The following is a 14,552-nucleotide window of genomic DNA, read 5'->3' on the forward strand; positions in this document are numbered from 1 at the left end:
AAAAAAAAAAAAAAAAAGCTATAGCAAATCACAGGGAACAACACTATTCTCTTCAGCACTGGTGAAGCTTCATTTGGAGTACAGAGTCCAGTTTTGGACATCGGCCTTCAAGAAAGCTGAGGGCAAACTGGAGGGAATCCAGAGGAAATCAGCAAAAGTGGAGTTAACTCAGACTCCAGAGGAAATCATACAAAGGAAGGTTGCAAGACCTAAAGTTACTTGATCTGGAGAAGACAAGACTGGGGGAGGATGAGACAACTGAAAAGATTGATGGTAGTTTTAGACTGGATATGAGAGAACATAGGAAGTGTTGGTTCTCTTAAGTCTGACATTTGTAATGTGTTGCTGCACTGCAGAGTTTTGGTTACTTAGGTGCCCTAGGTCTTCATTTCCAATAAAGCTTTAAGGAGGAGCACTAGTTGCAAATACTCACAGTAAAACATGTTGATGAATTTCTCCTGTGCTCCCTAGATGGCCTGTTCCCTCAGAGTTCTGCAGATGACTTCTTTCAACCTGTTCCTACATGTATGTTTTTCTCCACAGAAGAAGGAGAGCTTTTAGCTGTCCTCAGCAGCTCTGGCTCCCTGTGTCAGAGGCCTGGCTGCAGAAAAATGTTGAAGTTCTTGATGAAAATGTTGAATTCTGCAAAATTGCACTACGTCAGAGGTGATGGGACCTTGGAGCACTTGTACACATGCTTTTAAAAATGCTCGGTGCCGCAGCGCATACATTTGTAAAAATGGCAAAATGTGCATCAGCACTGAGAAAATGGCGGTGATGCTCTTTTGAATTAAAACACCTTCTATGTGTGTTAGTTCAAAAGTGCGCTACCGCCATTTTCTCAGTGCTGATGCGCATTTCACCATTTATACAAATGCATGCGACGCAGTGCCAGGTGCTTCAGCTCACGTGCGGAATCAAGTTAATTAATCAAGTCTGCTGTGACGCGCTGAATCTCCGGTGCATTGGAACAGACAAATGTATGTGTATGCGTGCCTCTGGAGACCTATCTTAACACTCTGCTGCAACCCCTGTCTAGGGAGGATTGGGAAGGAAAATCTCTCCCAGGAAGAGAGGGAACTCCCTTACCCATGTGAGGGTGCAACAGACACATGGTTGCAGTAGGGAACAGTGGAGTGAGTACAGGTAGTCCTCGGAGTTACTACACAATTGGTTCCTGAAAACCTCATCTTAAGTCGAAACGTTGTAACTTGGAACCAATTTTCTCATAAGAAGCAATGTTATAAATGGGGAATTGGTTCCTGAACCAAGGCCCGATACCCTATTTTCACCAAAAATACCCCAGAATTTTGTACTCGATCAATTATAGATGAGTAATATAGCTACATTAATGTATTTATATTGTAAATAGCAATCACATTGATTCAAAAGGACTTCTTTGAGGTGACTTGCTGGACTTTCTGAAGGGCCCTTGGTTGGACTTTTTGAAGGGTTCTTGGCTGGAGTCCTCTCAGGAGTCTTGGCTGCAGGTTTTTCTGAAGTCTTGTCTGCTTTCTTAAAGAAAGTGTCCAAGGAAGTTTGGACAGATGTTCTCCAGGGAGATGAGTGACGCAACAAACTGGTTCGCTGGTGTGGCGTTGCATCAGATCAAGAGTTGTACAGTTGAAATAGATGTCATAAAGTTGAAACAGGGTGTCAATTTATAAACGTTGTAAGTGCGAAACGTTGTAAGTCGAGGACAGCTTGAACTGGAGAACTGAGTGAAGAACAGGAGTGTACAAAGCAATGAGAAAAGAGACCTGGTACAGAAGGAGACAGAGTGAAATAACGTTCTCTTTTCTTTCCTGTGTGGTGCCATGTTCTTTTGCAGCCAGGCATGGACATCTCAGACACCTTTTTTGTCTAGTTTAAAGAGAATAGATGGATTACTTTACTTTGTCTAGTTACTTGTCTAATTACTTTTACTTTGTCTGGTTTAAAGAAAATAGATGGATTTACTTTAACAAACAGTTAGAAATACCCTATATTTGGGTACAAAGACACCATAACAAATCCTGCAGGGTTTTTAAAAAAAAGAAGCCTGCTACTTTATTAGCAGATAGACCTGGACTGGAATAGGAAAAGAGAGGACAATTTGGAACTAAAAATTTAAGAGTTGGTGAATGATCCTTTGGGGTTTAAGGAATCCCACTTTGTCAAGACATTGGACCATAAAGCATGCATTATATTAATATGAATTTAAGGTAACACTGTTATAAAGAAGTTTAAATTAGTATGTGCAGGGGTGTGTGAATTTGGAGCCAAATGTGTAAAGTCCCAGGTGTAGCCCAGGATGTCTACACCTGATGTTTACAGATAACTGATGGTCAAATCCACAGCATGAAGGGCAACAAGTCTGCATGCTCTGTCCACCATTACAGCAGGTACTAAGAAAATAATCCTTGAGCATCTGACAGCGGCCGAGACATGTTCTGGAATGCCCACTGCAGGATCCCGTCAAATGAACTCTGGAAGACAGTACAAGACAGGATAAAGTGTATGTGTGCAGGGTGCCTAGGAAAGTAAAGGGGGAATTTCTATGGCACAGGGAGTTGAGTTTCTCTCTGTGCTAGTGAAAGATGAAGCAAGTCAACTACACGTGAGACAACCTTGCACACATCTGCTTGTGCTCAGTCCTTCATTTTCACAAGCCCCACTTCCAAAGTTTGTTAAAATAAATGAGCTCTGCGGTACTATAAACCTTGTAAATAGGCCTGGTTCCTGGTTTCCCCAGAGCCTTAATGAACAAGCTTTCAAAAGCAGGTGTTTTTGATGGCATAGTAATGCTTTCAGGGCAGGTTCAGTGAGCAGCAGGACTGTCCATACAAGCACAGCATTACCAGACCGTTGAAAGTGCACCAGGCTTTCTGCGCTTGGGCCCAGTTTCCTTTGGACCTAGATTCGGAAATGAGATGTGAACAGAGTGCCCATGAATGCCAGGAACTGCAGGGACTGATCAACTCAGATTATGGCTTGCTTTCTCATTTGAAGCCAAATCAGAGACAAGAAAGTAAGTGGTTTTGTTACCTCACTTAGGAGTGAGTCCAACTCCTCTTTATTCAGTATTGGGTCACCCCCAGAAGACTCTTCCACCACCTGAAATCCAGAACAGTAACCAGACAGTTCAGTTTCCCCAGCATGAAGGTAAAAACATGTTCTCCATCACAGGCCCAAGTCTACACTTGGTGTCACTGGCATTATGGTGAAGTATTGCCATTAGCATCAATAGATTTACATACCAAATATAAGCCTGCTGCAATTGAGAGCAGAAGTTTGCCCAGTATTGAGAGTTAAAGAAACCAGTAGTAACATGGGGTTTGTTCAGCAGAGAGTGATCTAAGTAGGAGCAGTGTGTGGCTAAATTCAATAGGAGCCTAACCTGGAGCAAGGAAATTACACCAGCCTGTACTTTCAGTACTCCCAGAAGTAGAGTGGTGTGTTTTGCTTCTGAATGGTCAAAGAGCTGGGGTGCACAAGGTCCAGGCTGAGCAGAACAGCTACTACTGGGATATGTTATTTCTGTCATCACTGGAGTAGTTATAAATATGATGCTGTCTACTAAGTGATGTATGCCAGTGCGTGCAGCAAAGGTAACATTTTCCAAAGCACTTTTAAAAATGTTACCCAGGCACTATGCTCACCTGAATCAGAGGGACTTAAAGTTCTGTCATTATTTTGTGGTGGTCTGAATCTTACTGCTATTATAATTCATGTTAGATAGTAGCCTATAAAAGCACATGGTGTTTCTTGCAATCATTTGGATCTAGAAAGAAGGTGGTTGAAGCACAGGACAGTGCGTTGAGAGAGCTGGATTCCAGGACTAGTTCCTCCAAGGGTTTTGTGACCCTTGGGTAAAGTGCAACTACTTGCCTTGTTTGCACGAGTGGGGAAAATACTGAATATTTTATTTCTAGAAGGGTAAAGCCCCACCAACTCACAGACAGATGTATGTTTATAAAGTTCTCTGAGTTCCTTTACTGGGAGAGGATATAGAAATGCAGAGTCCGGCCTCCAGGTATGCTGGACGAGGTTGCTAACACTCATGTTAAGATCCTTAAATAGAAATTCCCTGAAAATCCTACTGACTGTGGAAATGGATATGAATGTACTTGCCTTCACTGTTCGTAGTGCAGGGTTACTTGATGCCACTGCTCCCTCCACGCTGCTGTTTCCAGGGCCGCCAGAGCAAGAGTTGCATATCAGGATTTCACTGGAACCGAAGATAAAGAACAAGTTTAATGGGTCCCGGTCTAGGCATCACCCTATGGACTGGAAAAAACAAGATGATCCTTTCCTTATGAGGCTGGAATTGGAAAGGTAGGTGAAGTAGAGGAGCCATCTTCATAGATGTGAAGGAGCTAACACAATCTATACATGACTTCAATGCTTTTGATAGTGAGGGAGTAGCCCTCAGGTTCTAAACACTGGCTAGACTCGCTAGTGGGACCTGGAGCACGCATGTGGCATTTGGAATAGGAGTGGTTTGTGCCTTGTCAGGCAAAAAGTCATGGAGTACTAGGGAAGTGTCATTTACTTAAAAAAAACATAGAAATCTACAGTGCTGGTTTGTTTTCCAGGGAGCCTAACTTCCATTCTTGTAGTACTGCAGAAAAGGATCTGGGTGGTCATAGTGGATAGTCAACTGTGTGTAAGTCAGCCATGTCAGATTGTTACAAATAGTACAGTTGCCTCTTAGCATAATATTGGTATAGTAATACCATCATGCTGAAGTGTATTGAATTAAGTATTGAATGCAAGTCTTAAAAAGCAATTATTTCATTCTCTTCAGCATTGGCAAGGTCTCACCTGGAGTACTGTCCCCAGTTCTGAGCACCTTATTTCAGGAAAAATGAGGATACTGAAAAGAGTCCTAAGGAGGGCAGCAGAAACCATTAGAGGTCTAGAGCACATGGCGTAGGACAACAGGCTGGTGGAATTGGGATTATTTAGTTTAAAGAAGAAAAGACAGGGGCAATTTGATACATCTTCAAATTCAAAAAAGGGGTGTCATTAAGAGGACGGCAACCAACCATTCTCTTTGTCCGCAAGGGGCAAGACAGGAATTAATGGGCTTAAATTAAAATGAGGGAGATTTAGGGCTAGATGATCCTACCTTGAGCAGGCAGCTGGATTAGATGACGTAATGAAGTCCCGTCCAACCCTAACTTTCAAGGATGTTGTGAAAAAACGGAAGAACTCTCTGCATGAAACTGGGGACTTGAGGCCAGCTCAGCTCTGCTTGGCTCATGTGACACTTACCTGAGCTGATCTGTGTGTGCAGGGAAGTGGCAGTGCGAGTGGAAGGCCTTGAAGCACTGGGTGCAGTAGATCGTGTCTCCTCCCCCCCTGCAGACTCCACATTTTTCGCCCACTGTCAGTTTCTGTCAGAAGGAGAGGAGTCAAGTTGGCAGTGGTTTTCCCAGCTCCATGCTCTGGCTCAGAGGTGTGGTGGACCTCCTGGTTGTGTGCACTGACCTTCCCCCTCACCCTACCCTCTTGCCTAGGTGCAGCACCACTTCTGGCCCCCTCTCCTAGCCTGGGGGAGGGCCTGGTAGATGCTCACTGTTAACCCACATCCTCTGACCCTTGCTCCCTGTACTGCTGGGGCTCTAGTTAGAGCACCCTGGAGAAATTTGGAGGGTGCAGAGCAAGGTAACTGGCTACAGCACTAACCGAGATGGCTTTAGATGCTCTTACACACACGAGAAATAAAATGCCCCTGCCGGTTAGGTAGTAAAAGTTGCACAGAAAGCAGTGTCACAAACCAGCTGTCTCTCTGGGCCCAGGTTCTGCGGTAGCCGGAGGGCTGAGGTTGGTGTTGCCACAGGCATTGGTGAGGGGCATGATGCAGGGGGCAACGGTTGTTTGAAAGTGAAGGAGGCATCGCAGGCTGGTGTGGGCTGTCTGAGGAGAATCCTCTCCCTGTCTCCAGTTGCTCTTTGTCCACACAGACCCTTCTAGGCACAAACAGGAGCGTCATGAGTTAGTTCAGATCCAGATCAGCCCTGGAGGAGACTGTTCGGGGCACCACAGGTCCTTCTTCTGATGCCAGTGCCATATAAAAGCACACCCACCTCCTCTGAGGTGCTGTGCCTTTATGGGAAGAGAAGTATTCCTGCAGGCTGGGAAGAGCAGGCAGCAAAATCCTCTGGTCTTTTGTTATACAGGTGCAGGAAGGGTGAAAGGGGGGCCTTGCCTCCCACCCCAAACGGCTGCTAGAGACTTCTGTAGCACATCATAGACAAAGTACAGAAGCCCATTAGCCTCTGGGATGCCACCAGTTTTTACCCACGCTGAGGCAGCCAAGGAAGAAAGGGTGAAGGTATTGACAGGGCAGTGGTTGTTAGAGGCTGGGACTGGTGGGTTGAGGCAGCTCACAATACCTGGTTCTCAGATGGTGGCTCCCTGGTCTGCTCCTCTTCCAGGTGTCCGTCCTGCCTCACCCGCCTCGCTGAGCAGGAGAGGCATCTCCACGTTCCACTGCTCGGAGGGAGAAGGCAGAGCAATACCTGAGCCCCCACGAAGGAAAAACGAGGCAGGGGAAGGCAAAGCTGACCTGCTTCTGTCATTCAGAAGACAGGGTAGAAATGTAACTACTTAACTGTAAATGATTAACTACTGGTAAAGAAGATCGATATCTTTTGTCAGCACAGGGTTAATGGAAACCCCTTCCCCTGGGAAATGAATCAGTTCTGCAGACTCGGTCACACAGGTTGCAGCTGTGTAAATCTAGAGTACCAGCTAGACATTGCAGGCAGAACCTTGGCCTCTGTTAACTAAGAGCTCCCTCCACAGCAAGGAGACTGTGCTGCTTTACCTTGGCCAAGCTCCTGGCCCTGTGCATGACCCTTATATGTGCCTGAGAGCCCTGTTGCAGTGGGAGGCTGAAGCCTCTCTGTATTTAAGGACAATACTTTTCTCTAAACAAAACCTGTGCAAATTAATGCTAAATAATTTCAGCATTTTTTGGTCAGGGCTGAGCATGGTTGAGAGTCCTCTCCCCTTCCCCACAAAACAGAGCAGGGTGAGCTGCAAAGAAGTGATGTGCTCAGTGCAGGGGCCCTTGTATGGGGCAAGCACGGGGATGCTTCCGGTTACCTTGGAATTTCGGTGAGTGGTGGCATGAGGCAGGCCAGATGGAAAGCTTTGGGGCAGCCATCGCAGCAAATCAGCTCCCCGCCATCCCTGCAGACTGCGCATTCATCATCGTTTTTCTGACCCAGGGAGGAAAACCAGGCAAGATGTCACAGCAGCCCAAACTATTGGGAACTGCCCAAAACCACAACAGTCTTTCTGATCGCTCCCTTGCTGCAACTGTGGTTACCTCTCATGCTGACTTGCCTATGCTTTCACCACAGTATGGGCTGCATCTGCATCATCTGTTAAAGTGTACTGCCTTAGCAGACAGTTGAATCCTTTTAGGAGATTTCAAAAAAACTAGTTGCTGGAGCACATCCTCAACTCCAGAAAGTGCCCCTGTTATCCCTGCAGGATGGCTCTGCAGTCTATAGAGCTGGGTGTCCCTGGGAGGTACCTACTTGCCAAAGGCAGCAGGGGTGGTCTTGCAAAGAATTCAAGTGTGGAGCCCTCTAGGAAGCCTCATCCTGCGTTCCAAGTTCCAGGCTCTCAAATAGAGCAAAAGTGTGTCTGTGCAGGTATGTGCAACGTGCCCGACAGCCCTGCTTGTGTGTGTGTTTTAGAGGTGAACCTAAATGCAGACTTACTACCTTTTCAGCTGTACTTTTTGAAAGAGAGCTGCAGGGGACTGTGTCTCAGTCTCTGTCTGTCTGTCTGTCTGTCTCATATCAAAATAGGGCAATGCTTCGGAGGCGAGGTAGGACAGGATAGGAATGGTGTTGATGGACTCAGTGGCTGAACTTTCACTTTCAAATCTTCTGGGGATTTCCAGCTTGGCTGTGGCCAGGGCCTCTTCTAGAACATGTCCTAGCCAAGCCCTGGTATTAATGCATGCCGAGGATGGAGGAAACCTGAGACTTCAAGGAGTAACAAGTTAAATCCAGGTGCTGCTTTCAGAGCACAAAGGGAGAATCTCTCTGAAGTGGGGCTGTTCAGAGAAAAGGAGATGCTGATGTCCACTCTTGATGCGTCCCTAGGCCTGTTTGCCAGAAGAGAATTCATAATGGCCATGATGGGTTTTTAAGTGTAGCTCCTGCATGTCGTGTGATAACACTCGCCCTCACAGAGCAAGAAGTGACGCTGAACAGAAATGTTCCTCCCACACCCAGTGATCGGGAGGAAGGGAAGCAGTTCTCCTCATTCAGTTTTTACCTGGTGGAGGGGTGGATCCATGATGTGAACAGGAGGAACCTGGAGCCGGCCCTGTGAAGTTATTTTCAGCTCTCCATTCTGCAAAGTGAGATGAACAGAAGAGAATGGAACGGCTGGACTGGAGATTCTGGTGTGGTCCTACTAACTGCATGGATGAGCAGCCTGTCTGAGGGGAATGCTAGATCTTGCAGCTTCTTGTCCCTTCCTGCATGCAGCTATTCACTGACTGGCTGGAGGCGCCATGGTGCTGAAAGCAGAGTGCAGCTCTGCCCAGGGGCCTGAGGCAGAACTTAGTTCAGAGATTAGTAAAGTGGGCTAGGGAGCTCTTAATGCCTTTCAAGTTTGGTACAACAGAAGCCTGTCTAGGGCTCTTCCTTACTGACGGACAGCCACAGAGCAAGCTGAACAGCCAGCCCTGAGGTCTGATTCTGCTCAATAGGCTCTGAGGAAACAGTGCTAGGCAAGGCTGAGCCGAGATGTCAAAGTGGGACCAGGAAGGATTATGAAACTCTTCTCTGCACGGAGGATGGGCTAGAAGAGGTAAAAGCAATTTGTCTCGCTTGGCACCATACACATTGGAGACCTTGGGATCCCTTGGTTCGTACACTAGGCTTCAGGCTTCGGGTCTTGTTCTTTCCCCCGGGGTCTTCACATTTGGTTGGTGCATAAAACTCACCTCCAACTTTGATACATTTCTTAGAGCCACCTGGAAAAGAGAGGACATTTTGACCTGGGGTGAGTTGTGTGTGGAAGCACAGCAACACAGTTAAGCAGGTTTCACAAGGGCATGTGTGGCATGAATGCAGTCATGCTACCCGAAACAGCTAGTGAGAGCAATTCTGCCATGGCCCAGTGTTGGAGTGACACTTTCTGCTGTCCTTGTACAGTGCTGTTGCATTAGTAGAAATGCTCTAGTGCATCAAAGCAGGGAGCCTTTTGCATGGAGGCAACCCACCCACGGCTGTTCACAGGCTGGCTTTGCCCTTCTGGCCCCCTCATGTAGGTAAACCCAGCAGTAAGTCTGCATTTAGGTACCTGAATTTTAAATCTTAAGGAAGGATATCTCTAACGGGGTAAGTGTGGGGGTTTCCCGTCTAGGGTTTGTGGTACCTGTCCATTTTTTTATATGGAGGGTGTCTCCCTTGCCTATATCCCCTGACATCCCAGCTCTTCCCCAAACATCCAACTCCGTCTGTGTCAGGGCTGTGTGGGGTTGTCCTCCTTCCCCTGGCCCTATCCAGTGTGTAGGGCTTTCTGGCTGCTCTGTTCTTGTATAATTCCCCCCTACAGGCTCAGCATTCCCCAATAACCCCACCATTTGAGTCATTTAAAGCTTCCTTGTCACCATGCAGTGAAATCTCACCCCACCTAGCAGCAGTCTCCTTCTCTGTCCTGAGGGAAGGATTCTGGGGCTACCTACTGGAAGTGGGGACACCTGGATTCCTCTGTCCAGCTGGAATAGATATGGGCCCCACCATTGCCCTGAAAACTGTTCAGCTACCTCAACACCCACCCGAAATGTCATTTTAGTCACTGTCAGCCCCGGGTGTTTAGTTCCTGTTCCAAATGCATTTGAATAGCTACCTGACTCAAACACCTGTTTGATGAGTATGCCTTCTACAGCCCCACAGGTCACTGGTATTTCACTGGATGCCACAGTGACAGCTCTCTTGACTGAGGCAGCCATGCTCTGAATGCCTATGGTTTTAAAAACAATTGTATAAAAGGGAGGATTTGGTGCAGATATTCTCCCGAGAGCTGGGGAAGACTACAGTGGATGGGCCAGCAGATATCCCAAACTGGAAAAGCAGAGAGTTACAACCAGTCAGGGGCTCCTGGAAGATTTATACCCTGACCTCTGCAATATGGGTTTCAACTGGAAGGAGACTGGTAAATCTCAGTCCAAGCCCTACTCAGTGCCAAAAAATGGTCTCAGATCACCAGAGGCAGAGGAGTTTCTCTCCACAGGACAAGCAGAGCTCTGGAGCAGGGTGTGCTGAAGCCTGTGAGAGAGGTGCTCTGGACAGGTGATGTATGCATCACGTTTCCTTTTGCTCCAGTTCTCTCAGGAACACTAGAACCCCCTACCTTCACCACTGAGCCCCTATCTCCTGACAACAGCCTGCTGCTCAGCTGGGCCTCTGAAGTGGCCACACACTTCCAGACTTGTCATCTGCCTTCCAGACAGCCCGTTTAGGCTTAGTGCTGTTGTGGGAGAAGCCAGACTAGAATCACCACTGGGGCCTTTGGTCACCAGTACAACAGAGCCTCTTCCAGTCACCTGGAAGGTGCTTTCTCCCCTGAGCTGCCAGAAGAGCCTGTCACACCCAGTTCAGGGCTGATTCCTGCTAACAAGATCTCTGTGTGAACTGTGGAAAGGAGGGGAAACTTCACATGATGTAAAACACATTGCTTACCGTTTCCGAGAGGAAAACGCTGAATTTCCACACTTTCTGGTTTCTTTATGGCTTTTGCCTTTGGCAGGGTTGCTGTTGGGACACAATGCAAGTCAGAGACACAAATCCACATTGCCTGTTACTGGAAAGAGGCCTTCACTCTCCCCATGGAGACCATGTGGACTGCAGAGAAACTCAGAAATACAAGATGCAGAGAGGATGAGCACTGTGAATGGGTGAGGAGCAAAAGATCCATCTGTTTGCCTAGCTCTTCTGCCCCCTTTGCACAAAACTACAACAGCAGAGAGTGACTGCACATGCAGTCGGAGCACAGGCCTTTGGGAGTGCAATGGGCTGCGTGGCCTTCAGTCACCCTTATTCTCCTCTCTCCTTTCCATTTCTGCATTCTCCCCCTCACCCTCTTCTACCCTCGTCCCTGAAGTCCAGTATCTCCCTACAAAGCCCAGTCATATCTCTCCTCCACCCTAAGTACCCCACTGGCACACTGGTCTGCCCAAGCTCTAAGCAGAAAGCAGACCTCTCCTCCATACCCCATTTGGGGAGCTGCATGTGTTGCTCCAACAGACTGGCATTATGGGTAGTATGAAAGGCCCAGGTAAGCCTGGAGGCTGGATGGCTTGATGAAGGGTGGTTGTGTATCAGCCCAATACCAAATCCTACCAGAGCCAGGCAGCAAAACCAGGACTGTACCAGGATTTGAGTTGCATTTGACTGAGGGCTGAGCTGGTTGTGGAGAGCCCCTTTCCTCTGGAGCTTTCCTCTTCCCATGTTTGTGCTGCACTGCCATCTTGGGGCTGGTGGGTGGTTTCCTCCCTCTGCGCTGTCGGCTGAGATCCACATCTGGAAAGCAAGACAGCAGGGAGATAGCACATCTGGGTAGGGCACCACCCAAACTGCCCAGTGCTTTCATTCCAGTAGGTCACTCCTTTTCCTCTTCTCTTCCCTCCCCCCCCCCCCCCCCGGATCCTGCCTGGATCCCCAAACTGCAGTGGCCACCATTCTGCACCTTCACTGAAGGCTTGAAAAGGGACTGTGAGAGGCTCTTTTAGTCCTCCAGGTTCTGAAGAGGAGAAGGACATGGTCCACAAGAAGCTTTAATAAAAGGAGGACACCTGGGGAGGAAGTCCTTTCCCTTCAGTGTTTCCTCTGTTGCACTGCTGTGAGCACCTCCTACCTTTTGGAAAGATGCTTCGAATGGGCTGTAGCTTGGAGTATCTCTCCAAGTTGTAATCTTTGAAGAGGACCCTCCAGAAGTCTTGGATGGAGGCTGAATCCTGGCTCAGCAACCAAGTCAGCATGGCATGAAAGGCCTTGTGACAGCCTTCTTGCTCCTTCAAACTCAGCGTTTCCTTCAAGAACAAAAAGAGCATCTTAGATTGTGCCATTCCTGGAGGCATCCCAGCCTCACTTCCTTGGGTGATGCAGCTTCTGTGGGAGTCAGCAAGCAGCGATAACAGCAGATGGTATCACCACCCCTGTGATGCTAAGGGTATGTGACTAGATTTAGTCTTCAGTAAAAAGAAACGCTACCATGAAAACTGGAGATAGGGGCATTGCGTTCCTCATAGACCGACACGGTAGTCAGTTTCGCCTTGGTTAATGGTTCATTTCACAGCCTGGCTCTCAACGCTAGCATAATTGTTTGTTCATTTTAGGGTGAAATTGTGATACAAGATATGTAATCGCACAGCGTGAAACCAATGTAGATACATTACCGTAGTAGCATGGGAGGTAGGATGCTGCAGGCATGTGAAAACACAAGAAGAAGGGGTGAGATGTCCCCTTAAGAAGTGGTAGTCTTGTAAAGCTGTGGGGCACTCTGCTAATGAGGGGCTGTCATGTCACACTGGGAGCTTTAAAACCCAGGGGAAAGAGCAGAAAGGATCAAGTAAGCAGTGAGGGAGCAGCTTGCAGTGAGGAGAAGCCAAGCTGCTGTTCTGTGGCAAAACTAGAACAGGAAGTGTCTCTTCTCCTAGTGTCTGGAGAGGACAGAAATTTTGGTTTATTTTTGTGTCGTTAGAGACTGTAGTTTGCTTTGGTGAAAATAGAAGAGTCTGAAAAACTATTAACCAAGTAATTTTCCTGTATATGAGGCAGCAGGATAAACAGCCTGCTTACAAAGGGCCTATATACCAGACCACCTCTCATTCCTACGTTTGACTCTGAGCATCTGCAATGGCTCATCAGCTTCAGAGTTGGCTTTGGCTCCTTTTGTTTGCATCCAGTCACCCCTCCCAACCTCTTCATGCTGGTTTTCTTGTGTGTGCGCACATATTCCCTACATCTGAACCCTTTCTAGGCCACTTCATCAAGTCATGAGAAAGAAGAGGCCACAACCAGGACATCAGAAAAATACCAGAATTTGATTGAACACCTGGACCAGCTGATCTTTACATTTTGGCTCCTCAGTAGAAAGTGTCAGTGCTGCTTGCTTTAGAGCATCATGTTCTAGATCCCAGCTCATGCTAGGTAAGGATATAATTTGCAACACGTCAAAGCTTCACCCAATTGCTCAAAATGCAAGGCCAGTGGCTTCTACTGAGTCCAGAGAAAACTATTACAAACACTGCCCCAAAGTAACAGTGAAGAAGATAGCTACAAGAAGACACCTTTGTCAGGCACAGCCTGCAGCTGGGCTTTTGTTCCTCATCTTTATTTTGAGACATATATAGCTCAATAATACTTGTCTTTAATGCAACCAAGGTGCTTCAGATGTCTGTCCTCAGATGTATCTACAGCCTATGATGGCTTTTGCCACGCTAATCTGTGCTGAGCACACTTACAGCAAGAGGCCAAGGAGTAGTGAAGGTCCTGGACGGTCACACAGACCTTTGGGGCCAAAAATAAAAACCTCTCCAGCTCTTCAGTGATACCTTCCCAGTCTCTTCAGTCCGGGTCTCCAGGATAGAAACCCAGAGCCCTGGTTGAGATTCTGAAAGTGATCAGTGACTGAGACATCTTGAGGGGGGTCTAGTTCTTCAGGTGGCAATTGCTCACCTTTTACACTTTTGCTTCTTGAAGGTGACTCAGATTGGGCACCGAGAGGCACTTGTCACTTGAAAATCTTGCACATGGCTGTACCTGTATATATGTACCCCACAGCAAAGTAAAATCACCACAGCCCCCTGAAAGCAAATGGCACATTTCACAGTAATTCAGAAATCTTCATATACAGTACAACTCTCCCTCACCCTTCACCCAGCACATATATTCAAAGTAAGTTTGGGGTCTGAATGCTCTCCACAAAACACTGTCCTGGCACAGGAGAACTAGGTCAGAGAGCACCCCAAGGCCGTAACCTGAAGCACAGATAGGTAGGTAACTCAGTATGGAATGCCCACAGCCTTCTCACCTTGAACATTTCTTCTGTGACAACATCGTGATCGGCAAGTCCATGAAGCAATGGGAAGACGTCGTCCACAGCCATTGAGATCTCTGTGCGGTACAGCTTCAGCAGCTGCCGCAGGTCCCCTTCTCCCCAGAGCCTGTCTGAACTGGACATCCTGCCACAAGTCTGCAGTTGCTGGAGCAGCAGAATCTCCCTGAGGTGCCAGTGCTTTGGGAGAGCCTGAGATTGCAGTGACTGAGGCTCCCTTACTGCCTGTCTGCTGCATCATTCCTTATGAAGCCTGGATCTCAGAAGGGCAGGCACTGACAGGCCAGAGAGTATGCATTTTCCCTAGAACAGGACCTGCTGTGTCAACACGGTCAGCAGAGCTCCTCTTTTAATAGGAGCTGGGTATATTGTCAGTAATTGCCAGCTCAGCTGTCGTTTTATCTATCCAGTTGAAATCAGGAACCTCATTAAGTTGAGTCTGTTCACTTACATTTCTGTTCCTATGGTAA

At 47.5% G+C, this 14,552-nt stretch overlaps 1 protein-coding gene across 1 annotated transcript; it reads right to left on the reverse strand.

The window, feature by feature from the left end:
- Positions 1-2,387: 2,387 nt before the first annotated feature.
- On the reverse strand, positions 2,388-14,208 carry AIRE (autoimmune regulator). Its single transcript, XM_025209056.1, has 13 exons — positions 14,059-14,208; positions 11,881-12,055; positions 11,397-11,546; positions 10,707-10,778; positions 9,874-9,987; positions 8,811-8,995; positions 8,290-8,367; positions 7,099-7,214; positions 6,384-6,480; positions 5,260-5,381; positions 4,114-4,210; positions 3,028-3,096; positions 2,388-2,468 (listed from the first exon to the last, which is right to left on the reverse strand). The coding sequence occupies exons 1-13, from the start codon at positions 14,206-14,208 to the stop codon at positions 2,388-2,390; spliced, it is 1,506 nt and encodes a 501-aa protein (XP_025064841.1).
- Between the last annotated feature and the right edge of the window lie 344 nt (positions 14,209-14,552).

Source organism: Alligator sinensis, unplaced genomic scaffold (assembly GCF_000455745.1).
Source record: "Alligator sinensis unplaced genomic scaffold, ASM45574v1 scaffold237_1, whole genome shotgun sequence".
NCBI lineage: Eukaryota > Metazoa > Chordata > Crocodylia > Alligatoridae > Alligator > Alligator sinensis.